This window comes from Gopherus evgoodei, chromosome 1, assembly GCF_007399415.2.
Source record: "Gopherus evgoodei ecotype Sinaloan lineage chromosome 1, rGopEvg1_v1.p, whole genome shotgun sequence".
NCBI lineage: Eukaryota > Metazoa > Chordata > Testudines > Testudinidae > Gopherus > Gopherus evgoodei.
The window spans coordinates 244,269,747-244,295,758 of NC_044322.1; the positions used below are offsets into that span (position 1 = coordinate 244,269,747).

At 44.1% G+C, this 26,012-nt stretch overlaps 1 protein-coding gene across 3 annotated transcripts in view; it reads right to left on the reverse strand.

Moving 5' to 3' along the window:
• The window catches only part of BCAT1 (branched chain amino acid transaminase 1), a 102,572-nt gene extending 77,498 nt beyond the window's left edge, over positions 1–25,074 (reverse strand). For 2 of the 3 annotated variants that reach the window (XM_030541559.1, XM_030541544.1), the window contains exon 1: positions 420–500. In XM_030541559.1, coding sequence (XP_030397419.1) covers positions 420–473 — 54 coding nt within the window. In that variant the 5' untranslated portion in view covers positions 474–500. Of the gene's footprint in view, positions 1–419; positions 501–24,891 lie in introns of those variants that run through there. The other variant, XM_030541551.1, reaches the window with a different exon arrangement.
• Between the last annotated feature and the right edge of the window lie 938 nt (positions 25,075–26,012).

The window sequence follows — 26,012 nt, forward strand, 5'->3', positions numbered from 1 at the left end:
GGACTTTCCAAGACAGTGTGAAAGATTAAAGGGATGCAGGAAGGCTTTGTGGGCAGGGATCACAGGATGGAATATTTGGAGGATGGGCACTTGGAAGGCTATGGTGCTGAATATACAGGAGGATGGATGAGGGAAGATCAGTAGAATGCACAGGAGGATGGACAGGAGGGAACGGGCATTAAGAGGCTTCAGTGCCAGAATGAATGTGGTATGGGGAGGAGGGAGTTAAATGATAGAACAATTAGGTGAAAAGGAATTTTGTGCTAGGATCATCTGGGGGAGAGGGATAACAATGCTGGAATGTTTTAAGGGCCAGGAGAAGGGGAAGTTAAGTTCTCTCCCTTGGATCAGATGCTTTCTCCCTGTTTCTCTCTTGCCTCCAAAAATAAATTAAGAAAGTCATGCAAAGTGGGAAATACCTGGCAAGAGAAGGAATCCGCTGCTCCCTGCTCAGTGGTCAATGAGCTTGCCATGCTGCCGGGTGAGCATGTACAGTGCACCGCTTGCCTACTGAGGCACTCTCTACAACCCAGCTGAGGATCAGAAGCAGCAGTACAGCTATCACCACAGCTGAAAACCAAACCCCCAATCATGCCAATGCATTGCAAGTAACTACATGATGTACGATTTAAACTGCAGCACTGTGTTGTCCAAGAAGCCAGCTCAGTGCCAAGGGGATTACTAGTATATGTTGGTAAAATATAAACTAGCCCCACAATATTCTCTCATTAAAATATCCACATACTCCCATATAACTCTCTGCTCAGAAGATGATGATGATATATCTGTAGCTATTCATCCCAGTCATTAAATCAAGAGACAAGTACACCTCTACCCCGATATAACGCTGTCCTTGGGAGCCAAAAAATCTTAGAGCATTATAGGCGAAACCGCATTATACTGAACTTACTTTGATCCACCAGAGTGCACAGCCCTGCCTCATCGCATTATATCCGAATTCATGTTATATCAGGTCACGTTATATTGGGATAGAGGTGTACCACTGTGTCTGGAGTTATGGCAATTTGCATAAAGACAACATTAAGGAGGGAGGGAATGATGTAGGAAAATTTAAGCCCCTTGTAGAAACCAGGTACAAGCAAAATCCTTTATCATTAGATTGAAAGAGCCTTAAAATTAATTCCCACTTGTGAGAGAGTCTCTGCCCCAGATTTGTGAGACATGGCAGACCTGTTTATAACCTGTAGACCAGGGGTAGGCAACCTATGGCACAAGTGCCGAAGGCAGCATTCAAGCTGATTTTCAGTGGCACTCACACTGCCCAGGTCCTGGCCACTGGTCCAGGGGGCTCTGCATTTTAATTTAATTGTAAATGAAGCTTTTTAAGCATTTTTAAAACCTTATTTACTTTACATACAACAATTGTTTAGTTATATATTATAGACTTATAGAAAGAGACCTCTAAAAATGTTAAAATGTTTTACCGGCAGGCAGAACCTTAAATCAGAGTGAATAAATGAAGACTCGGCACAGCACTTCTGAAAGGTTGCCGACTCCTGCTGTAGACCATGCTTTGTGACACAAGAACCACTATGCTATAATGGCAACAGGAGGAGAGGAGCAGACTCCAATGACTGAGGAGGAGCCACCTGCCCCCACATCTAGGAAGCTCATGGGCACTGCACCCAAGCGGAGGAGCCATCGGGTTCTGGTGGTTGGGGACTCCCTTCTGGGGGGGAGACGGAGGCATCCATCTGCTGAACTGAAATCCTGAGAGGTGTACTGCCTGCCTGCAGTCTGCATCCAAGACATCACAGAAGGATAAGCCTCAGCAACCTATCCCTCTGACCACTACCTCATGCGGCTCATCCACATGGGCACTACCGACAGTGCCAAGTATGACATCTACCCCTGAGCAGATCAGACCACCAAATCAAGAGGAGATGGTGGAGGAAGCATTTCTACAACAAACAGAAATATCCAAAACACAAGACCTGGTAACAATGGGGAAATTTAACTACCCAGACACAGCAAAACACAAAACGTCCAATAATTTCTTGGAATATATTAGGGACAACTTTCTGTTTCAGAAAATGGAGGAAGTAACCAGGCAGACAGACATGTGAGACTTAATTCTGACTAATAGGGAGAAATTGGTTGTGAGTCTGAAAGTTGAAGGCAACTTGGGTGAAAGTGATCATGAAATGATTTAAAAAAAACAACGAACAAACAAAACCCCCCACAACAACGAGGAGTCTTCGTTGTTTTTGCTGATACAGACTAACAGGGTTACCACTCTGAAACCTGTCATGAAATGACAGATATCATTATTCTAAGGAAAGGAAGGAGCGACAGCAGCGAGATAAGGACAATCAACTTCAAGAAAGCAGACTTTTCTTGAGAAGAAAATAAGGGGAAAAAGTAGTTTAGGAGTGCTGGAAACTTCTCAAAGGGACAACATTAGAGACAAACAGCAAAAGATTCTAATATGAAGAAAAGATAGTAAGAGTATATGCCTCTACCATGAGCTCTTCATTGACCTGAAAATAAAAAAGGAAATTTACAAAAAAAATTGAAAATATGGACAAATTGCTAAGCAGGAGTACAACAGAACAGCACAAGCATGTAGGGGCAAAAATCAGAAAGAAGGAAAGGGAAGATTTACTTAGTGGGGAAGGAGAGCTAATTGATGACATTGAGAAGGCTGAGATGTTTAATGCCTATTTTGCTTCAGTCTTCACTAAAAAAGGTTAATTGTGACCAGATACTTAACAGTTAATATTAACGATGAACAAGAAGGAATGCAAGCCAAAATAATGAAAGAACAGATTAAAGAATATTTAGGTAAATTAGACGTATTCAAGTCAGCAGGGCCTGATGAAATCCATCCTAAGGTACTTAAGGAATTAGCTGTAGCAATTTTGGAACCATTTGTGATTATTTTCATGAGCTCCTGGAGGACAGGGCAAACACAGAACCTGTTTCTAAGGCTACGTCTACACTACAGGATAAATTTGAATTAGCTTAAACCGATTTTATAAAACAGATATTATGAAGTCAATTGTGCGCATCCACACTAGGCACATTAATTCGGTGGTGTGCGTCCATGGTCCGAGGCTAGCATCAATTTCTGGAGTGGTGCACTGTGGGTAGCTACTGTAAAATAATGAGGCCAATAACGTCGATTTGCGTCCACACTAACCCTAATCCGATATAGTAATATCGATTTTAGCATTACTCCTCTCGTTTTGTAGGAGCAGAGAAATAGATTTAAAGAGCCCTTTAAATCGATATAAAGAGCAGTCTAGTGTGGACAGGTGCAGCATTAGATTGATTTAACGCTGTTAAAATCGGTTTAACAGCATAGTGTAGACCAGGCCTAAGAAAGTGAATGAAGAGGGCCCAAGGAATTATGAACTAGTCAACCTAACTTCAATTCTTGGAAAGATACTGGAACAAATTATTAAACAATCAATTTGTAAGTGCCTAGTCGATGACAGGGTTATAAGAAATAGCCAACATGGATTTGTCAAGAACAAATCATGCCAAACCAATCTATTTCCTTCTTTAACAGGATTACTGACTCAGTGAATGGGGGGAGCAATAGATGCGCTATATCTTGATTTTAGTAGGGCTTTTGATACAGTTCCACATGACATGCTCATAAGCAAACTAAGGAAATGTGGTCTAGAGGAAATTACCATAAGTAGGTGCAAAAATAGTTGAAAGACCATACTCAAAGAGTTATCATCAATGGTTCACTGTCAAGGACATATCTAGTGGAGTCCCACAGGGTCAGTCCTGGGTCCCATACTAGTCAATATTTTCATTAGTGACTCGGATAGTAGAGTGTAGAGCATGCTTAAAAAATCTGCAGAGGACTCCAAGATGAGAGGGGTTACAAGCACTTTGAAGTTCAAGATTAGAATTCAAAACGATCTTGGAGAATTAGTCTGAATTCAACAAGATGGAATTCAATGAAGACAAGTGCAAAGTACTACAGTTAGGAAGGAAAAAAAATCAAATGCACAAATTCAAAATAGAGAACAGCTGACTAGGCAGTAGTACTGCTGAAAACATCTAGGGGTTATAGTGGATCACAAATTAGAAATGAGTTAAGAATGTGATAGTTACGAAAAAGGCTAATATTCTGCATGAGTTCAGCTGGGGAATATTATTGCCTTTCTCAAACCCTTCTGCAGGATTTCCACTAATTCCAGTATAAAGGAAATATAAACCTTATTAAAGGTTATATTAAAGGTTTATATTAGTCACCTATCAGTGTGAGGAAGCTGTGCATGTTACTCCCTTTAACACTAATGGAGGTTATAGACTTGACAAAATTTTGTGTTTATATAGACCTTTTCATGCCAAAGAATGACAAAATGATTCACAAATAGAACCATGGAAATAAGGATGCACACGGAATGGAGAGTGACAGACAAATGGCACAGAGCACAACAGTAGAGGGAAGAAATTTGGACTAAGGATTTTGAGGCAAATGCCTAACTTTATAAGAATATAAATGCATAGTAAATAGGAGCAAGGACACAATCACCTTGACATTTAGTCAAATTAAAACATTAGTTTAAACTAGTTTCAGGTATTACACCTCCTTCGCAGCCCCCTTCCAAGGTTTGTTTGTTTTACCACCACATTTTCCTATTTTAAATTCCCTCACCTGATCCTGTATGGATGCACACAGACAAAAGGGGAAATAGTGACTGTAACTGCTGTTAAATGTGCAAAAAAAAAAATCAACTTAAAGTCCACAACAATTTTTTTTTCTAATCTCTGTTAAATACTGTAATCCTAGATGTTATTTGCAACAAAAATATGTGAAGCATTTCCAGACAGAGAGAGATTTTAAAGTTTACAGTGTCCCCTTAAGGCCTCAGACGAGAGACCTCACACTGTCATCTGTACCAGTCTACTGACTTGATAGCTTGAAAATTCCATTCATTTGCTCATCACTGAGGACCAGAAGTGGAGAATTTGGGGAAGGGCGAGGAGGGAGACACAAATGCATTGCAAGCAACTTATGCAGAAGCCAACTTTTCATTTAAGAGACATTAATGGCCAGCTTTTGAAAATAGCAATTCCTGGGAACAGCAGCAAAAACATTTGAGTGGGCACACACTAATCTACATATTCTCCAGCCTCCTTTCTGGGGCCACCTCTCTACTGAACAGCTGCAATGCCTACCCCTGCCACCACTCATAGCTTTCCTAAGCAGCAACCTGGGAGTTGCTAGGTGTTGAGCACTTATGAAGTGGTCAGATTTTAGGTGCCCAAACAAGCGCAGAGATCTCCTGAAAAATCTGTCCCTAAGTGTCTAGTCTTTATGGCTGCGAAAATAGCCTTCCAAACATTAATTGAGTGTAAACTGATGCAGTGAGGTCTTACATGAGTCTGAACACGGACCGTTCCGGTGTCTCTACTGCTGCTCAGAGTGTCCATGAAAACAGAGTGAAAACTGACCAGAGTTTTGCTGGTTTTCACTTCAGCTATTTAAAAATATGTGGGCAGCAGTGAGCACATCAATTTCACTCTGCTACTGCTTGGGAAAGCTAGGATTAGTAGAAGAGGCAGGCAGTGCAGAGCTATTCACTGTGAAGGAGGACCCAAAGAAGCAGCTAGTAGCAGGGCCGGCTTTAGGAAGTGCAGGGCCCAATTTAAACATTTTCGGCGGGGCCCCGGCAGGGTTGACTAAAAAAAACAAAATCAAAACAACACGCACACCATATGTAAAAAAAAGCCTCTCATTTCTTAGCAACCAGGTCCCTATAAAAAGTTCTGATTTAAGGGATGTGCCACAGTATGTATTTTTTTGTACCAATAGGGTTACCGTACATCTGAATTTTCCTCCCGGATGACAATTTAAGAACCAAAAAGCCTGACATTTCTGGGAAAATATGGATGTATGTTAACTCTACCTAAAGTTCTCTTTAAAAGAGATGGGCCTGAACTAGAAATGAGCTTTGTTTCACATGTGTGGGTCCCCACCACTCCCTGGAGGTGTGCTAAGGTGACCAGATGCCCTGATTTTATAGGGATAGTCTGGATTTTTGGGTCTTTTTCTTATATAGGATCCTATTACCCTCCACCCGTTCCAATTTTTCACACTTGCTGTCCGGTCATCCTAGGGTGTGGGTCCCAGCTGCTCCCTGCCCCTCTCATTGAAGCAGGTGAGCAGGGTTACTGCCCTGAGAACTGCAGAGCACCATTGGACACAGGGCTGGCTGAAGGCAGGGCAGGGGCTGACTGGAGGTAGGGTCTGGCTGCAGGCAGGGCAATGGGGTGCGGGGTTGGCTGGAGACAGGGGGCTGTAGGGTGGGCTGGCTGGCTTCAGGCAGGGCAGCAGGGGCGTGCAGCAGGGGTTGGCTGGGATGGAGACAGAGGAGCGCAGAACTGGATGGTTTCAGGCAGGGGGGTGCGGCAGGGGTTGGCTGGAGACAGGGCAGGGGGTGCGGGGCTGGTGCGGGCAGGGCAGGGGGTGCGGGGTTGGCTGGAGGCAGGGGCTGGCTGCGGGCAGGGGGTGCAAGGCTGGTGCGGGCAGGGGGTGCAGGTATAGGGGGTACAGCCCACCCTGTACGGTGAGTGCCTCCTCCTCCTCCCTCCCCCACCGGGGTAGCAGAAGCCGCCCAGGGCTCGGGGGCTCCCCTGCTTCCACCACCCCAGTCCTTTAAATAGCCGTGGGAGCCCTGGGGAAGCGGTGGGGCTCCAGCGGCTATTTGAAGGGCCAGGGCATTATAAGCAACTGAGCCCCGGACTTTTTAAATAGCCTCCAGAGTCCCACAGCCCTACACCAGGGCTCCAGCAGTGGGGCTCTGGTGGCAATTTAAAGGGCCTGGCGCTCCAGCCCCTGCTGGGAGCCCCAGGCCCTTTAAATTGCCCCCTGGGGAAGCCAGGCCACCCCAGTACAGCACACTGGCTCTTGACGGTACACTATACTGGGGCTTGGGTGCGGGGCCCTCTTAGGGGCAGGGCCCGATTCAGGGGAATTGGTTGAATTGGTCTAAAGCCGGCCCTAGCTAGTAGGGTTGCCAACTTTCTAATTGCACAAAACAGAACATCCTTGCCCTATCCCCGCCCCAGCCCCTTCCCCATAATCCCATCCCCCACTCACTCCACCCCCATCCTCCATCGCTCACTCTCCCCCACCTTCACTCACTCATTTTCACCAGGCTGGGGCAAGGGGTTGGGGTGCAGGAGGCGATGAGGACTTCAGCTGGGGGTGCAGGCCCTTAGGTGGGGCCGGGGATGAGGGGTTTGGAGTACAGGAGGGAGTGCTGGGCTGGGACTAAGGGGTTTAGAGTGTGGGAGAGGGCTTTGGGCTGAGGCAGGGGGTTGGGGTGTGGGAGGGGGTACAGGATCTGGGCTGGGGTGTGGCCAGATATGAGGGGTTAAGGGTGTGGGAAGCAGCCCTGGGATGGGGATGAGGGGTTCGCAGTGCAGGAGGGGGCTCAGGTGCGGGCTTCGGGAGGGAGTTTGGCTGTGGTAGGGGGCTCAGGGCTGGGGCAAGGGTACAGAAGGGGGTGACACTTCCTTCAGGCGGCTCTCGGAAGTGGCTAGCATGTATCTCCAGCTCCTTGACAGAATCACAGCCAGGTGGGTCTGCGCACTAACCCTTGCCCACAGGCATCACCCCCGTAGTTCCTGACCAATGGGAGCTGCAGAGCTGGCACTCAGAGCAGGGGCAGCGCGCAGAGCCCCCATGGCCGCCCCTACACCTAGGAGCCAGAAGGACATGTAAGCCACCTCCTGGGAGCCACATGGAGCTGGGTAAGGAGCCTGCCATCCCCGCACCAACCGGATTTTTAACAGCCCAGTCAGCGGCGCTCACTGGAACCACCAGGATTCTTTTCAAGTAGGTGTTCCATCAAAAACTGGACACGTGGCAACCCTAACCTACAGTGGAGGAGGTGCAGTGGAAACATCTTCTTACAGCACTTTACCATCTACAGCTGCCACCAGGTTGCAGATGGGGTAGGGCAGCTCAAACTCAATCCTCCTGAAGCAGCCCTCAGGCTCCAGTAGAGAGAAGAAATGAATGTTCCTCCTCCATTCAAGACCAGAGGAGGTTCTTCAGATTCATCAGACACCTAATAGCCAGAGGCTTTATGAAAAGTGCCCCTCCAATGAGGCTCCAAGGAGAGCACTCTTCCAGGCAAATTTACTAAGGCCTTGCCCATGGAGAGTGACCTACCCTTCTCGTCCATATTTGTCAGATACTTACTAGCCAGAGGCAAATATTTCAAGCTCTAATCTCCCTTATCAAGATAGGAATTCCAGCTTCTGTTATGTGTGATTCCAGGTAATCTAGTGGCTCAGGCCCAGATCCTTAAATTCCTTTGAGGAGCTGGGCCTCAATGACTTCATTATTATTATTAAACATTTATACAGTAGTACTGCCTACAGGTCAACCAGGTCAGGGCCCCATTGTGCTAGGCGCTGTACAATCATTAAGTAAACAGATTTGCACCCAGGGGCCTGAGGTGCTGCAAATGTTTGCTCCACTGAGTCACCTATAATTTTGCCTTTATCTAAGCACAAGGAGAAAAAACTTAAGACAAAAAGTTACCCTTCTGATACTGTGTGACTAGAGTGTTAAACAAAACATCCCTGTGTTTTTTTTAAAAAGCTAACAGTAATTAAAGATCACTATCTTTTGTGGCTTTCCAGGGAATTCTAGTACCACTTGGCAGCCACACAACAACAACAAAAAAAAGATGCTACAGAAAAAGTTACACTGAAAATTGTAATGGTGCTTGTTGTGTTTAAAAAAGGTCCACGAATTCTGTCAGAGGGAGTGAGAGATTTTTGCATGTTGCTGTGGGGTTGAGTCATAGAATACTATTTATAACATCAACTGAAAAAAACATTAGCTCATCATGACCTTTACAAGGGGCCTCTAGACCATGGAAATTCAATCATGGTATCACAGAGCCAGACACAGATGCTTTCAGTTTAACTCTGTTGAATTAACCTATACCATGGTCAGCAATTGGTTGTACAGTGCAAAATGTAATGAAAAGAAAATATCTGCTGAGCTAACTCACTTATAAGAGAGTAAGACTGGACACCTTCTACTGTAAGAGAATGGGTATCTCACCCATATTTTCACAAATACTTCTCTTCATGCTTTCTTCCTCTTGGAGGAAGGGATATTTACGTAAGGTGGAAAAATAAAAAGGGGGAACAAAAATACAGGAGATGAAACTTTTTGGTCACAACACTTGAATAACATTTGAATTTGGCTTTCTGGTGTGATAAGAATCTAGGAACAGCAAAGACGCCTGATACATATAGCAGCAGGTAAATGAGATGATATGTATAAAGAGATATAGCAAGAGGTAAAGAATAAAGCACACCTGAAACCCAAAAAGAATGTGTGTCTGACAGGCTGGGTGACCGAGAGCTGGAGGGGAGAAAACACTCTTTAGAAATGTAAAGTATTTTTATTCACTGTAGTAAGCCCTAAGGGGAACCTGTCTAAAGAGCTATGCAGGCACTGCTGCTACCTTACACCACGGGCAGCCACTGATTTACATCTACGCAGAGTGTGTCTAAAATGTTACTGATTCTGACTGGTTAGTGTTCTAAACTACCTAGCACCAGCATATGTTACATCAGGTGCAGGACAGCTTGAATCTCCCCCAGCCTTATTTATTTTTGCTGCTTTTCTCTCACAGGTTACTACTGCCTTGAAGAGATGAAAACAAGACAAACAATTCTACTTCCTATTTTTTGTCATTAGTCCAGTGCTTAGAGATACAATGACCTTATAGAAGTTTCCTTCCCAAGTGACCTTCTAATTTTCTGTCTTCTTCCTTTTGTTTTCTAAGCCTATTTCCCCTAATGTTCTTCCTTTTGTTTTCTTCTTGTTATCTCATTCAATACTATTTCCTCTCTTCACCCTTTTGCTTAGTTCAACAGCGTCTTCCTTTGTCACTGCAGGAAACAATCTTGCACTGGAAGACAGAAATACTAGATTTCCCAATGATTTTCTTCCATCTCTAACCCCTATGAACACTGCCTCAAAGTGTCTCTTTTGTTGGCTTGTCAGCTCTGGCATTAGTTTGTTTAACAAGGGCATTGTTTGCTGGAATGACACAAAGGAAAACACATTAAAGCAGGCAGTTGTATTAAGTTAACTTATAAATGCATAAGCATATTTCTTAAACAGACAATTCCTGGCTGGGTGTCATGGTTATTGCTAAAAAACAAAAAATAATTTTTGAAGTGTATAAAAAAAAAACACACGAGGGTCTTGTTCTATTTGGCCTGATTCTCTTTACATCACCCTTTACATCACTTCTGCAGAGTGAAGGGGACATAAATGTAATTTATACCCCCTTTAAAAGTACCATTCTATTCCCAGAGCAGCAAAAAGATGTCTTAATGTAATGAAAATCAGGTCACCCATTGTTTCTGGTCTAGCATTTGCTTTGCCTAGGTATTCTCTAAGGCCAGGTCTACACTGTAAACTTGTGTCCATATAGTACTGTTGGGTAAGGGTGTGGTTTTATATTTATTAAATCCTTATACTGGCAAAAACCCTAGTGCAGATGTAGTTATACTAGCATAAAAGTACTTTTGCTGGGATAGTTTATTTTGCTCACTGAATGGGTATAAGCTACATTGGCAAAAACACTTTTTTGCTTGTATACACACAGCTATACCAGCTAATCTTGTCTACTGTAAACCAGACTTAAAAATGCAATAAAATTTAACAGTGTTTTATTTGTGACATTCCTAGTTGGTGGAAATCACACACAGATCTTTAAGTTTCTGACCAAGCCAAGTGGCTTGTTCACACATATTTAGCACAAGATAATGTGAATAATAGTCAAATGTATACATACTGGAGGCAAAATAATTGTCTGAGGAATTACTGAACTTTTAGAACCAGGAAACAATTTTGTGGGGGATTAGACTCTCCTTGGCTTGCAAATGAGTCATTAACACTAAGGGTTGCCAACCCTCCAGGATTGCGCTGGAATCCACAGGAATTAAAGATTAATCTTTTTAATTAAAGATAAGTCATGTGATGTAACTTCTAGGAATACATCCAACCAAAATCGGCAACCCTATTAAAACTTCTAGAAAAAATTTAAACTAACTGACTCATAGACTTTAAGGCCAGAAGTGATCATCATAATGTTCATCTACTCTGATCTCCTGCACGTTGCAGGCCACAGAACCTCACCCACCCCTTCCTGTAGTAGATCCATAACCTCTGGCTGAATTGTTGAAGTCCTCAAATCAAGGTTTAAAGACTCCAAGTTACAGAGAATCCATCATTTAGTATAGTTTTAACCTGCAAGTGACCCAGACCCCATGCTGCAGAGAATGGTGGAAAACCCCTCAGGGGTCTCTGCCAGTCTGACTTGGGGAAAACTCCTTCCTGATCCCAAATATGGCAGTCAGTTAGACTCTGAGCATGTGGACAAGATCCAGCAGCCAGACACCTAGGAAAGAATTCTCTGTACTAACTCAGCACCTCCCCATTTTAGTGTCCCATCACCAGCAGTTGGAGATATTTGCTGCTAGCAGTTGCAGATTGGCTACAATGGCATGTAGCCAGTCTCATCATACATACCATCCCCTCCATAAACTTATCAAGCTCAGTCTTGAAGCCAGGTAGGTTTTTTGCCCCCACTGTTGGAGGAGTATAATACACTAAATTTGGTGTAAAGGCTATATTTATTGCCAATCAACATGTTTTAATGGTTACCAACCAACGAGAATCAACCCTTTTGGGGGAAAATATCTGAAAAGTACAAATGCAGAACAGCTTGCCAATTCAAAACATGATTAAAAATCAGCAATTTAAATTGCTTTGATTTAAAACAAACAATCCACCCTGATTTCTTGAGCATCCAACTCCTACAAATTTCAGTGAGAGTTTTGGCCTTGGAAGGAACATACGATTGAACCCTATTGACCTGATTTACTGTTGCCCTTCCCCTTGTGTAGCCAGTTATAACAATGCAAAGTGAATGCAAAATACTTCCAAATCAGAATGATAACTTTTAGGCTTGCTGTGCCCTGGGGTAAAGGGCTACAAGGTACAGGGCAGTAGTGAACTAGACCCAACCTGTGCACTAAAAACAAAGGCTCTGGTATTCAAGGACGACTCCTTTTTGTCCTGCAAGCCATGCTTACACTCCCACCGGAGCTAGTCAAACAATAACTTGCTGGCTCTACCAGCCACCAACAACGATGCTAAGAGAATCAAAATGTTCTGTGACTGTGCATGTGACTGCAGGCTGGTAAGAGGCAGACATACTCTGGTCTGAAGCGCGATTCAGCCTTAGCAACTTCTACAGACGACTTAATTGATTACTGAGTTGTAAATGCCACTGGTGCATGGAGACACAAGGAGCCTGACTTTCTGGATTGAGTAGAGCAGCCAGTGCAGGTCACTACAGTATAATAAATTTCTTTGAATTAGGGTGTTAGGACAAGATGCTCATAAAATGAAGCTGATAAATTATACCAGCAATAATCTGTCATAGGAATTGAATGGGTTAGTTACTGCACCTGGACCCAGTCCAACTATTACAAGGATATTTACAGGGTTAGGCTGTTACATTTTGTATATGTTAAAGGCAGTGGTTATTTTCAAAGGTAGTGGGTTGGTATGGATGTTTTCTTTGTCTGGATGCAGAATCCTTGACAGCTAGATGAGGCTTTTGAATGGACATCTAGCCACCTGTCTGAAGAGTGAGTGTGAACTGCACTGCTAGAGCAAAATACAGATCAAGAGACCCAGAGGTTGACCTCAGCTGTGAAAGGGGGGTTACAAAGCAGGACAAACCAAGACAAACAAGCAGACAGAAGCTTCTGGCTAAGTGGTGGCTAGAATTGTGTGCTTTATCTTTAATTTGGAGGGCAGAATGGTCTCTGTGATGCTTGTAGTTATTTTGCCACCTTTGTTCAAGGTGAAAAGCCTATAAAAATATGGACAAAGTTCCTCTTCAATAGTGCTTATCACTGTAGTAGCTAAATGTCTCCAAAGCAATTGCAGGTTTATCCTCAACACCTGTGAGGTAGGGAAGTATTATTAGGCCCACTTTGGGAGGAGGGGAAGTTGCCTATGAGTCTTCACACTGGAGAAGACAGGAACTGAACATCTTAATCACAAGACCATCTTCTCTCACACTACAGCACATCTAGCCTTCTCCTCTGTAGCTGTGGAGGCTCCCCAGGCAAAAGAATTAGTGTGGTTTCACCGCACATGGGAAGTTGAGGGCTGTGCAGTGGCCTCTCTCTCATCTGCATCTCATCTGCACAAAGCCATGCTCTATGTATATTCTCTCCCTGTACAACAGCACACAGGCGCTGGTTGCTCGAATCTTGTCTACACTGTTGCCCCAGCATGTTTTAAAACTGGTGTAGTTGGTTTGAATTTAGAGGGAGAATTTCCTCAGTTTTGATGATGCCTGAATTACATCCTCTTAGTGCATCTCATGGTGTTTACAAGGGTAGCTTTAAATTATGTCCAGTTAGCTCCTATCTTGAAGGACGAGAGGAGTTGAAGCTCCTTTTCTGCAGCAAAGGGTATTGGAGACAGACATACTGCAGGGAAAACTCTAGGGACTCAAGCCATGCTTGAGCATAGCGCTTCTGCTGTTTGTTTTCTTGTTTAAGTTAATAATAAAGGCAAACTCCAGGAAGCGGGCAACTTTGTACTATACACAGTGTGTGTGTGTGATTTAGCACAGAGTAGGCTATTCATTTGCGTGTGCCTTCTCACCGCACCCAAAAGAGACAAACAGCCCACCAGGCATCCCTCATACTTACAGAAAAAGCTTCCTCCCTCCTCACCTCCCCTTTGCCCCGCATCAGAAACCTTCTGTCAGAGGAGTAGCCGTGTTAGTCTGGATCTGTAAAAAGCAGCAAAGAGTCCTGTGGCACCTTGTAGATTAACAGGCATATTGGAGCATAAGCTTTTGTGGGTGAATACCCACTTCATCAGATGCATGTATGCATCTGACGAAAGCTCATGCTCCAATACATCTGTTAGTCTATGAGCATGAGCTTTCGACAAGATGCATGCATGCATCTGATGAAGTGGGTATTCACCCACAAAAGCTTATGCTCCAATACGCCTGTTAGTCTAGAAGGTGCCACAGGACTCTGTCGCTTCTTTCTTCTGTCTCCTGGATTCCTGTTTCAGTTACCAAACACAGTTAAGCTTGTTGAAGCCAATGTCAAAGTAAAGAGAGTCTCCTCACAACTGTAACTCGGACCCCATGCACATACAAATATGCAACTGGTGTATCTACCTGCAGCAATCATATTCATCATGATATATGTGGGATTTCCCATTTAAAGAACAAGGCATACCGCAAATACCACAGTAAGGATAAATGCCTTTTATATATAGGAGTTACAAAGGGACAAGACTGGGAGCCAGGACTCACAAGCTAATGACTTCTAGTCCTGGCTCTAAGATTGATTCCCCCTGTGATCCTGGACAAGCCGCCTAGGGTAAAGTTTTCAAAAGCATCTAAGTGACTTAGGAACCAAACTCCCAATTTCAAAAATGATTAGGCACTTGGAGCCACATTTACAAAGGTGTTTAGGTGCCTAATGACAGAGTAGATGCCCAGTGGAATTTACAAAAGTGCCTGCATATTTAGGCACCTAAAGATCTTCATAAACCTGGCTGTTAAAAGCCTAAGGCTACGTCTATACTACACATGTACCAGGGCTTTCAAGACAAATTTTTTGGTGGCCTCGGAGTGCAGCCACCAATCCTTACTAGTAGCCACTTTCACGCTTTTTCCTAAAACACTTAATTAGCTTTGGGAAAACCAAATAAATATGCACATATACATGTCCAAATCATTGTAATTTATTTATTGCTAGCTAGTAAGTCTGTTAATATCACTTTTCACAACAAACATACACTTTTTACAGCAGACTTACTCTGCCCTGGCAAGCCTGGGAATAAATTAAGCCCTGAATGGAGGATCAGGAGAGGCAGCGAGGGCCAGGGCGATGAGGATGAAGAGGGCTGGAGAAGCCAGTGGGAGGCTGGAGCCCGAAGCCCCGTAGCCGGAGCCCAAAACCCCACAGCTGGAGGACAGGGCCCAGGGACGGAGCCCGAAGTCCCATGGCCAGAGCCTGCTGCCCTGCCACCCCTAGGCTGAAGCCTAAAGCCTGAATCCTACCCTTGGGGAAGGTGGGGAACAAACCAGCTGCCTGCTCCTCCAGCATTGTGCCCCAGGTGTTTCCAGCGGGGGTCAGGGCCCAACCCCTGCTGGTAGCCCCAGCAACCAACACCAAGGCTGTGCATCCAAGAGCACCAGGGAAGGGGAGGGGCTGCTACTTTGGTCTCCCCCCACCCCCCAGTCATAGCCCAGGAGGCTGTGGGCACAAGAAAAGCCCCTGATGGCCGCATGCAGCCACAGTGGTAGCGTTTGAGAAATGCTGTACTATACTACACATTACATCTAGACACTTGCTACAGCAACGGAAGAATTTTAACAGCATCCCTTTGACTTTCAAGGAACTATCACTGTTGCAAATGGGATTTAGGAGCCTAAGTCACCTAAAACTTAGATTGACATAGCTACATTGCTCAGGGATATGAAAAATTCATACCTCTGAGAGATGTAGTTAAGATGACGTAAAGCCCAGTATAGACACTGCTAAGTTGATGGAAGAATTATTCTGCGGACATCACTACCACCTCTTGAGGGGGTGGATTTACAAAAAAACCCTTCTGTCATTATAGGTAGTGTCTATACTACAGCACTACAGTGGAATAGTTGCAACTGTGCTGCCTTAGCACTGTAGTGTAGCCATAGCTTTAAGTGCCTTTGAAAATTTTCCCCCATTACTGGATCCTACACCCATTAAAGTCAGCAACAAAACCGCTATTGACTGGACTGGTGCTGGATCCTCTGACCATTTTCCTATCGGGAAAATGGGGATACCACCACCCACCTCACATAGATGGCGGGAGATACATTTAAAAATTGTAGTTTACAAAGCACTTCACAAATGAAGAGTACTGTCATTTCTTATTTTGTTCCTCATTAGTATAAAATTTTCTTGACTGGCAAATCATTCAGACAAGCAAAACCACAAATTGCTAGGGATGTCACTATTGATTTTACATGGAAGGTGCTCAGATACTATGGTGATGGGCAGCTGCATAAACTCCATGATAGACATTTAATAGTTAAATTTAAGATTGCTAGTTTTTACTTGTGCTACTTGTCAATTATATGAATCTCCTTTATATTCAAAAAATTAAATTTATGCTAATACATACTATGAAGTCCACAATGTGATGCAAATAGAAATCAGTGTCTACAATTGTTTAAATACTGAGCGTAACACTGTGCCAACATTTTACTTCTTACATATCAAAGACAGAAATCTTACACATTTTAGTACATTTAGTAAATGACCATTGAGAATTGCAGAAGTGAAAATTGTATCAGTCACTGTCCTCTGAAAAACAGTTACAACAGTTATTCCAGCTCATGCAAATTAAAAATTTTGGCATTTCTTCCAGGCAAAGTCCCATTAAAAGACACCAAGAACAAAGTAAATGCAGAGTAATGCACACTGGAAAACATAATCCCAGCTAGACATATAAAATGATGGGATTAGCTGTTATCACTCAAGAAAGATCTTGGAGTCATTGTGGATAGTTCTCTAAAAACAGCCACTCAATGTGCAGCGGCATTAAAAAAAGCTAACTGAATGTCGGGAATCATTAAGAAAGGGATAGATAAGACAGAAAACATATAAAATCCATGGTATGCCCACTTCTTCAATACTGTGTGCAGATATGGTCACCCAACCTCAAAAAAGATATATTGGAATAGGAAAAGGTTCAGAAAAGAACAAAAATTATTAGGGGTGTGGAACGGTTTCCTATGAGAAAAGATTAATAAGACTGGGCCTTTTCCACTTGGAAAAGGGACAACTAAGAGCGATATGGGAGAAGTCTATAAAATCATGACTGGTCTGGAGAAAGTAAATAAGGAACTGTTATTTACTCCTTCTCATAACACAAGAACTAGGGGTCACCAAATAAAATTAATAGCCAATAGGTTTAAAACAAACAAAAGTGTTTCTTCACACAACGCACAGTCAACCTCTGGAACTCTTTGCCAGAGGATGTCGTAAAGGTCAAGACTATAACAGGGTTCAAAAAAGAAGTAGATAAATTAATGGAGAATAGGTCCATCAATGGCTATTAGCCAGGATGGGCAGGGATGGTGTTTCCAGCCTCTGTTTGCCAGAAGCTGGGAATTGGTGACAGGAGACGGACTGCTTGATGATTATGTGTTCTATTCATTCCCTCTCAAGGACCTGGCATTGGCCACTGTTGGAAGACAGGATATTGGGCTAGACGGACCTTTGGTCTGACCCAGTATGGCCGTTCTTATGTAACAATATTATGTGGAACAATTTCAAACTCAGATGAGAAATTGTTGATTTTTATATAATAAATCAACCTCTAGAAGTGCTATGGCACAGCAAAAGCCTATCTTTTGGAGGACCACAGTAACATACTAGCCTTCAGAAGTGATAGGAGAGGGAAATTAACTCACATAGCAATGGAGCTGGTAAAACACTTTGAAAGCTTAAATCCAACTTGATTTCCTATTCTTCACACATCTAGAATGAGACAGAGCCAGATTTACCAAGGATCACACCTTGACAAGCCATACTATTTCTGTGCACAAGAATGGATGTGCTAAGGCCATGATCCTGCAGATGCTGCTATCAAAGGGAGGAGATTTTCAAAGGCTCAATGGTGACCAGCTCCCATAGACTTTGAAACACCCAACCATCTTTTGTGCCTCTGAAAACTTCTCCCAGTCAATGGGATTAACCCATAGAAATAAGAAGCATGTCCAAGAATAAGTGTTTCCTAGCTCAGACTCTAACATTGCTTACAGCAGACTTAAACCCTGAAGATTGGAAGGGCTCCAAGTCCTCAATTTTTTATTTTTATTTTTTTAGAATTTACTATAACAACTCTGGACAATCTTGTTATCCACATCCCACTTTGAACCTTATTAAATTCTTCTGTTCACCTAGGTCAGGTCCCCTCTGTTTCCCCTCCTCTGTGAGGTAAACAGTCAGCATCCTTTCAATCTCTCTTCCTATGGAAGTATTTGCATGTTTCTGATCACTCTCACTGCAATCTCAGAACCTCCTCAATTTCTACTAGACCCTTTTTCAGATAGGGTGGCCATCACAGAACACACAGTATCCCCAGAGAAGCTGAACCACTAGTTTATATAACGGCATTATCACATTTTTAGTATTATTCTTGAGCCCATTCTTTAAATGGTTTGCTTTTTTTGATCCCATAGACCATCTCCCCTGTGCTATTCCGGTCCTCACATCCTGTAAGTTTTTTGTTTCCCTCCCCCTTTTCCACATACCCTGGAGAATTCTCCAGTGGGGTAGATAGGTGTGTAATGTTCCTTGGTGCTAGCGATGGTCAGAACGGGATGAGGAGAAGACAGCCAGCTGGGAGGGAGTAGACTCTGCAGCTGCCAGATCAGAGGAGGAGGCAGTAGCTTGGCTGCACCATGCCTGGGGGAGGCAGGAAATGCAGGGTTTAAACCCCCTTCTCATTGCTGCCTGCCTGGCAGACGCTCTGGAAACGAGTGGGGAAGGCACTGTCCCCTGGCATAGCTTCGGAATACTGATGAGTCTCGCTATGGGATTTAAGGAGTTAATTAAATGATTCAGCTCATAAAAAGTAATTGGGTGTCAACAAAATGACTATGCCTCTATAGAATTCTTACAAAGATTTCACGTCTCAGGAGACATATCTATTCAGTACCTTTAGGTAGCTTTCTCAAGAAACCACCTATCTACATTACAGGGTTGATTTAACTACTACTGTTTGTAAAGCTCTTCAAGTTCTTCAGGATGGAAGTATTACTTATGGCTTTGTACAGCAGTTCTCCAACCTGTTCAGTCCATCAGCACCTTCAACACAGAAGTCTCTGTCTTTTGTGTTCATCTTAAGGACAACCATGAGCAAGACCTCAGCAGTGTGATCACAACAGAACCTCTGCCCAAGATGTACTATTGTGTGCAAGACGAGAGCTCAGAAAAAGAAACCTTGGACTTCTATCTTCTCATCTGAGAGTCTTGTTTTCAGGCTCCAGGATAAATAGCATACCACAAGGGTCCCCAATGTGGTGCCCACGGGCGCCATGGCACCCGTGGTGGCATCTAAATGCACCCATGTCCTGGCTGGCGGTCAAGCATCCGCTGAAACGCCGTCGAAATTAGGCAGCATTTCGGCAGCGACACTTCTGGATGACACCACTTGCCGCCGACAGTGCCACTGAATTTCAGTGGCATTTCAGTGGATGCTCGACCACCGCCATGGTCCTTCATCTGGTGCCCGCCAGACAAAAAAGTTTGGGGACCAATAGCATACCGTGTACTACTGCACTCTGCTATCTGATTGTGGAGTAAGGCTGCATTCTGGAAGGCTGCCCACCATCCCAGCTGCAGAATGAGTGTAGTAATCAGAGCTGCTATAAGGAACTGAAGTGAAATAGTATTAAGAGCAATTCTCTAAAATTAGATAATGTGAAAACGTTAAGATTCTGGCTCATAGAAAGGGTAAATGCAAGTGCCAGCATTGTTTGGGGAGGTAAGGGACACCTTGAGGACTGGGCTTGCTGGGTCTAAACAAGAGAAAACAAAGGGACTGATCCTGTGCTGCTAAACTCTCATGTACTTAGTTATCTTGAGCAGGCATAGTAGAGTCTGCTGCTGATCCTGCAACATTCTATGCCTGTCCCGGCTGGTTGCCTCCTCCTCATCCCATTCTGACCACTTCTGGCACCAAGAAGCACCAACAAAAAAAAAAATTAATATTTTAGTCCAGGGGTAGGCACGTGTGCCAAAGGCGGCACATACGCTGATTTTCAGTGGCACTCACACTGCCCGGGTCCTCACCACTGGTCTGGGGGGCGCTCTTCATTTATCTTAAATTAAGCTTCTTAAACATTTTAAAAACTTTATTTACTTTATAGACTTATAGAAAGAGACCTTCTAAAAACGTTAAAATGTATTACTGGCATGTGAAGCCTTAAATTAGAGTGAATAAATGAAGAATCAGCACACCACTTCTGAAAGGTTGCCGACCCCTGTTCTAGTCTTGCAATCAGCATGAGCATTGTTGTTACATTCATGAAACACTCAGGTAGATAAATTGTACTAGTATTAGCTATGCACATATAGATTAAAAGAACTATATAGTTTTATATATATGTCCTAAAAATGTAACTTGGGCATGAATGGTGAACTTCAAAAGGGAAGGTAAGCAAATGAATAACTCTGGTCTGTAAAACAATAACCCACGTACCAAGATGGGTGTGTCATGGAAGACAGATGAGTTAAAGCTTTTGGATTACTTTTAACAACAGTTTTAATTGGAACTTCATGTTATTTTATTTGGCTCTTATGGTTTGCAAAAGAGAAGGAATCACTGGACCTTTAGACAAGCAAACAACTGGATTTTCATTGTCAGTAACATATGGTAATATTTGCTAGACTCCTAATGGACCAGAGTATAATAAAGGTTTATGATGACAGGTGCTCTGTTTTATGAGGTAATAATCTGGTTCCTTAAAGTATAAGCTATGAGGCAACGGAACCATTTCTAAGGAAAGTGGGGCCACGCTTTCCTGTAGTTGTAAGGTAAGGTTATCAAGCTACCAGAATGGGTGACTGTTTCATAAGTTATGACCATATACTCCCTTGACATGTGCTCAAGCTGTCATGGGAGTTTATGCTTTCAGTGCTGAGGCCAGGAGTTCAATCTCCACATTACAGACCCCAGGGTTCTCAGTCAGTAGCTACACTTTGTTACAGACTAGTACTCTGGACAGGACTTGAACTTCTCTGGCTCTCAAAGATTTTGACTAGCTTGTCCAACAAGATGGAAGATAACACTCATTTGGTACAGTGAATATGATCATGTCATCCCTGCTAGTTGGGGCTAGCAAAAATAAAGTCCACTATTTTCTCACAGCAAACAGGCCTCTCAATTTTTTTGCTAAAAGTCCTGATTTCAATGCCTACTAATGACCATGGTGTTTTTATTTATGTAGCCGCAGTTATTTACAGATACAAATAAAATGACATAATGTTAGTATGGGAGCAACTATGCTAATACATATGCTGAATCTTTAGCCTGCCTAGTGTGGATGCATTGTTTCAAAAGGCCTGAATAGACTGTCAAGGCTGAGTGCTCATGCCATTAATAAAATGTGATGTCTCTCTTCTCCTGACAATCCTGACCCCTGCATATTTACTGATCATTGTACTCCTAAGGAGAAATTCATCCCTGGTGTAACTCCAGGGGAATAACTCCATGGAATTATACCAGCAATGAATATGGCCCATTGAAAAATGTAAGCTGTGAGCAAACTAATCTCTTTTTTGGTTCCTTCTGTTTCTCCTGTGACTCTATAACACTGATTTGAGCAGTCAGCCCTAGTGCCAAGGAAATCAGACCGCCCACATCCTCAAAAGATGATGTGAGTGCTAGGCCTGTCAGCTGAAATCAGCTGCCACAGAGGGACAAGAGGGAACTAGAGAAACCAGAGGTAAATTCAGTTCTTACACATAATATTTCTGTGAAGAGGGCTCAGAGACAGGAAGAGAATTGGAAAAGGGTTGAGGGAGAATGTGCTTTATTGAAGTAGCAGGGATTTAAAGCAGGAAATAGTGAAGAGGGGAAACCTCAAGGGACAGGGAAGTGTAATGATATAATTACTGACAGATACCTTCATAGTTCTATTTGTACTACAGTTATACCTAGAGGCCCAAACTGTGATTGGGATCCCATTGTGATGAGCGCTATGACTGTATAAACACACAGTGACAGTCCCTGTCCTCAAGAGTTTACAGTCTAAATAGATAAAACAAACAAAGGTCAAAAGGGAAAACAAAGGCACAGAGAAGTGAAGTGACTTGCCCAAAGTTACACAGCAGGCCAGTGGCAGAGTGTACAATCCAGATCTCCTGTCTCCTAGATCAGAGTACCATTATATCATTCCCATTATATCACTCCCCTATGTTTGTTCAGTCCAGCAGAGTGATCCTTTTGCTTAGAAATAGTGTAATTTCACTGTCAAGCTCACTGTTGCTGAGATCAGTCACAGTGCTACGGATCACATTTTACTTCCTTCTTTCTTGTATGTGCATGGTTAGTACTGCTGTAAGGTGCTGGATAACAGTCCTGGAGACTCAAGTCTACCGCTCTGGTCAGTCACACAACCAGTACAGCAAAAACACGATAAGGTGGATAGAAATCATCGGGCTCAACGGGTAGTGATCATGTGGCTCCATGTCTAGTTGGCAGCCGGTATCAAGCGGAGTGCCCCAAGGTTGGTCCTGGGCAGGGCCAGCTCCAGGTTTTCTGCCGCCCCAAGTGGCAAAAAAAAGCAGAGGCAGTACAATCGCGCCACTCCATTCTTCAATGACAATTTGGCAGCAGGTTCTTTGCAACAAGAGGGACTGAGGGACCAGCCGCCGAATTGCCACCAAAGACCCGGACGTGTTGCCCCAATAGTGGCCGGAGTGCTGCCCCTTGGTATTGGCCACCCCAAGCACCTGCTTCTTTAGCTGGTGCCTGGAGCCGACCTGGTCCTGGGGCCAGTTTTGTTCAATGTCTTCATTAATGATCTGGAGGATGGCGTGGATTGCATCCTCAGGAAGTTTGCAGATGACACTAAACTGGGAGGAGCGGTAGATACGCTGGAGGGCAGGGATAGGATACAGAGGGACCGAGACAAATTAGAGGATTGGGCCAAAAGAAATCTGATGAGGTTCAACAAGGACAAGTGCAGAGTCCTGCACTTAGGATGGAAGAATTCCATTCACTGCTACAGACTAGGGACTAAATGGCTAGGCAGCAGCTCTGCAAAACAGGACCTAGGGGTTACAGTGGACAAGAAGCTGGATATGAGTCAGTGTGCCCTTGTTGCCAAGAAGGCTAATGACATATTGGGCAGTATTTGTAGGGGCATTGTCAGCAGATCGAGGGACATGATCATTCCCCTCTATTCAGGATTGGTGAGGCCTCATCTGGAGTACTGTGTCCTGTTTTGGGCCCCACAGTACAAGAAGGATGTGGAAAAATTGGAAAGAGTTCAGCAGAGGACAACAAAAATGATTAGGGGGCTGGAGTACATGACTTATGAGGAGAGGCTGAGGGAACTGGGATTGTTTAGTCTGCAGAAGAGAAGAATGACGGGGGATTTGATAGCTGGAACCCCCTTTCAGGTAGTTGAAAGCAAAGAGGATGGATCTGGACTGTTCTCAGTGGTACCAGATAACAGAACAAGGAGTAATTTTCTCAAGTTGCAGCAGGGGAGGTTTAGAGGTTAGATATTGGGAAAAGCTTTTTCACTAGGAGGTGATGAAGCACTGGAATGGGTTACCTAGGAAGGTGGTGGAATCTCCTTCCTAGGAGGTTTTTAAGGCCCGGCTTGACAAAACCCTGTCTGGGATGATTTAGTTAGGGATTGGTCCTGCTTTGAGCAGGGGGTTGGACTAGATGACCTGAGGTCCCTTCCAACCCTGATATTCTGTTCTATAAACAGCAGCAACACACGATTGTAACCCGCTTTGCAGAGTGCCTACAGCCCTAGTTCACAGCATGCTGAATCGGAGAAGCCACTAAGTGGGCTATTAGGAGCATTTTCAGAACTTCTTCCATCACTGGTCTAGTCCTGTCTCGACTGCACTGATGCTAGCAGTTGTTGTGGGAATGCTCATGTAGATGGAGCACAGATGAGAGGGAGTGGTGATAAAACATTGATCTACTAGTGTTCCCATTACTGACAGCATCTGTGCAGCTGCACCATTGCTAAGGCAACAGCGAGGGAATTTCAGAAAATGTTCAATGTAGACAAGATCCAAGGGTGAGAAAAAGGCAACACAACAATCGGCAGGGGAAAGCAGCATAAGTGAAGTCTACTGATGTTTCCCCTTCCTCCCCTGGGTGGAATAACTTCTCATCTCATCTAGCAGAATCATTTAAGTGGAGCAACTATGTACAAGCCGAAGTGCAAATGCAGGACAAGCAATGGTCAGGTCAAAGCCAGCTTTGTACAGAACGTTCTTCGACTCCAGACCTTCACAGGGTGCAGCTGTTCCGGGCAGTATAAAGTTACCAGTGGAGAAGTTAAAAAAGCAGCAACAGCACAAAGTCCTTTTGGAAGAAGAAGGCGTCTCTCCTCACATCCCAGGGGACAGCACGACACACACACACACACACTTTATAAAACTTAAAGGAAATAGAGACCAAACTGTGACTATAAAAGACTGGTTTCCATAAAATGCAACATCTCACATGAACTTTAACCCATGAAAACATTACATTTTCCATTTACACCAAACCACGCTACACTCCAGTGCCTGTTAACCCAGATTCAGATCTAGCATGACTGCACAGCTAAGAGCTATAATAAACTCCCGGGCACTTTAAATCCATGTTGCCTGTCAGCAGACTACCATTCGCAGATTTGTTTTCCTTCTGGTTTTTTTTTTTTTTTTTTGACCCTTTAAGAGACCCATGTTAGAAATAAACTCGCGCCGGTAACAAATGATTCTCTCATGAAAAATTAGATTGAAAGGTTTTTCTCCCCCCACCCCCGTGTTATTTTTCTCAAATGCCGCCCGCAATTCAACTATTAAAAAAAGGAGACGAGAGAGTCACGCACATCCTGCCTCTTGTAGCAGAAACAATCAATCAGCGAGAACAGAGCCTCCCTTGCAAAGCACCAAAGCCAAATCAGAGCAACAACAAACTAGAGAAATGCTGCTTTCTTGCCACTGTGCATCCCACAACGGGCGGGCACCCAGAGAGAAATGCTGCAGCACACTGACTCCAATTACCTTCATCATGCCGTACCAGAGGATAATTTCCAGATGAGGCAAGAAGAGCTTTCTCCGCGGCCCTGCTCCCTTCGGCCAGCGAGCAGGATGAAGCGCCTACAGACTATCTGTCTCTCCCTATGCAACGTGGGACACGTTGCAGCTGTGAGAAGGAACTGATAGTCTTCTCCCTGCTGCCGCTGCTTGGGGGTTCCGATTGCATCAGCGCGCGGCAACGCCGCTTTCCCCTGGTGGTCGCTAGGGGGAGCAGCCGCCAGAGCCGCGGGACATCACCCGGTGCTTGCTGCAGCCAGATCTCCCTTCCCAAAGCAGCAGCATCCCCACAATGCCGAGGTGTTTCACCCTCCTCCCCAAGCCGGCCACAGCACCAAGCCTAAGCGAACACTGCCATGGTGCCCAATGCCCCAGCCCAGTGTGTGCTGTGAGAGAGCAGTGCATGGGTGTAATCATATCTGCCTATCCTCAGACTACCCAAAGTAGCTACCAGTTTGGGTCCATTACTGGTCTTCAAACTGTCTCAGACATGTCATTCTACTTCCTGCCAAACAGACAGGATTTATACCACCAGAAATTCTTTGCACTGAAAATATTTCACACTGACCTAGTGACGTTACTCCTTTTCCTGCACCTCCTTTATAAACACCAGTAAATGCTGATTTGCTCTGAGTCATTTTCTCGTACCTGCTTTCCAACTATCCGGACACTCAACACCTCTCAGTTTACCTTCCTCTTTTCCTTATCAACACTGCATCCTTCAGTTCTCATTGCAGCTGGATTTCATGCACTTAACATTTTCTGCAAAATGTGCACCACTGCAGGCGCAGCTCTTCCAGTGGTAGCAATGGGAGCTTTAATGTGGACAGGACCCAACTTCTGAGCAGAGATAGATGTCACAGGGAATAAACATCAGAGCCCCAAGTATATGCACAATCCCACCATTGCTACTGCCAGTTGAGCTGCACCAAGAGGAAGTAGTATATTGGTGAGAATTCTGAAGAAAATATCTGAGGGTTCTTATTCTCATCTTTGCAGATTTTCTCTTTTTTTTTTTTTTGTTATTTTCATAACTGGTTTCCCTCTTCCTGCCTGCTGGTGAGCAGCTGTGTCCAGCTCTGGAAAAG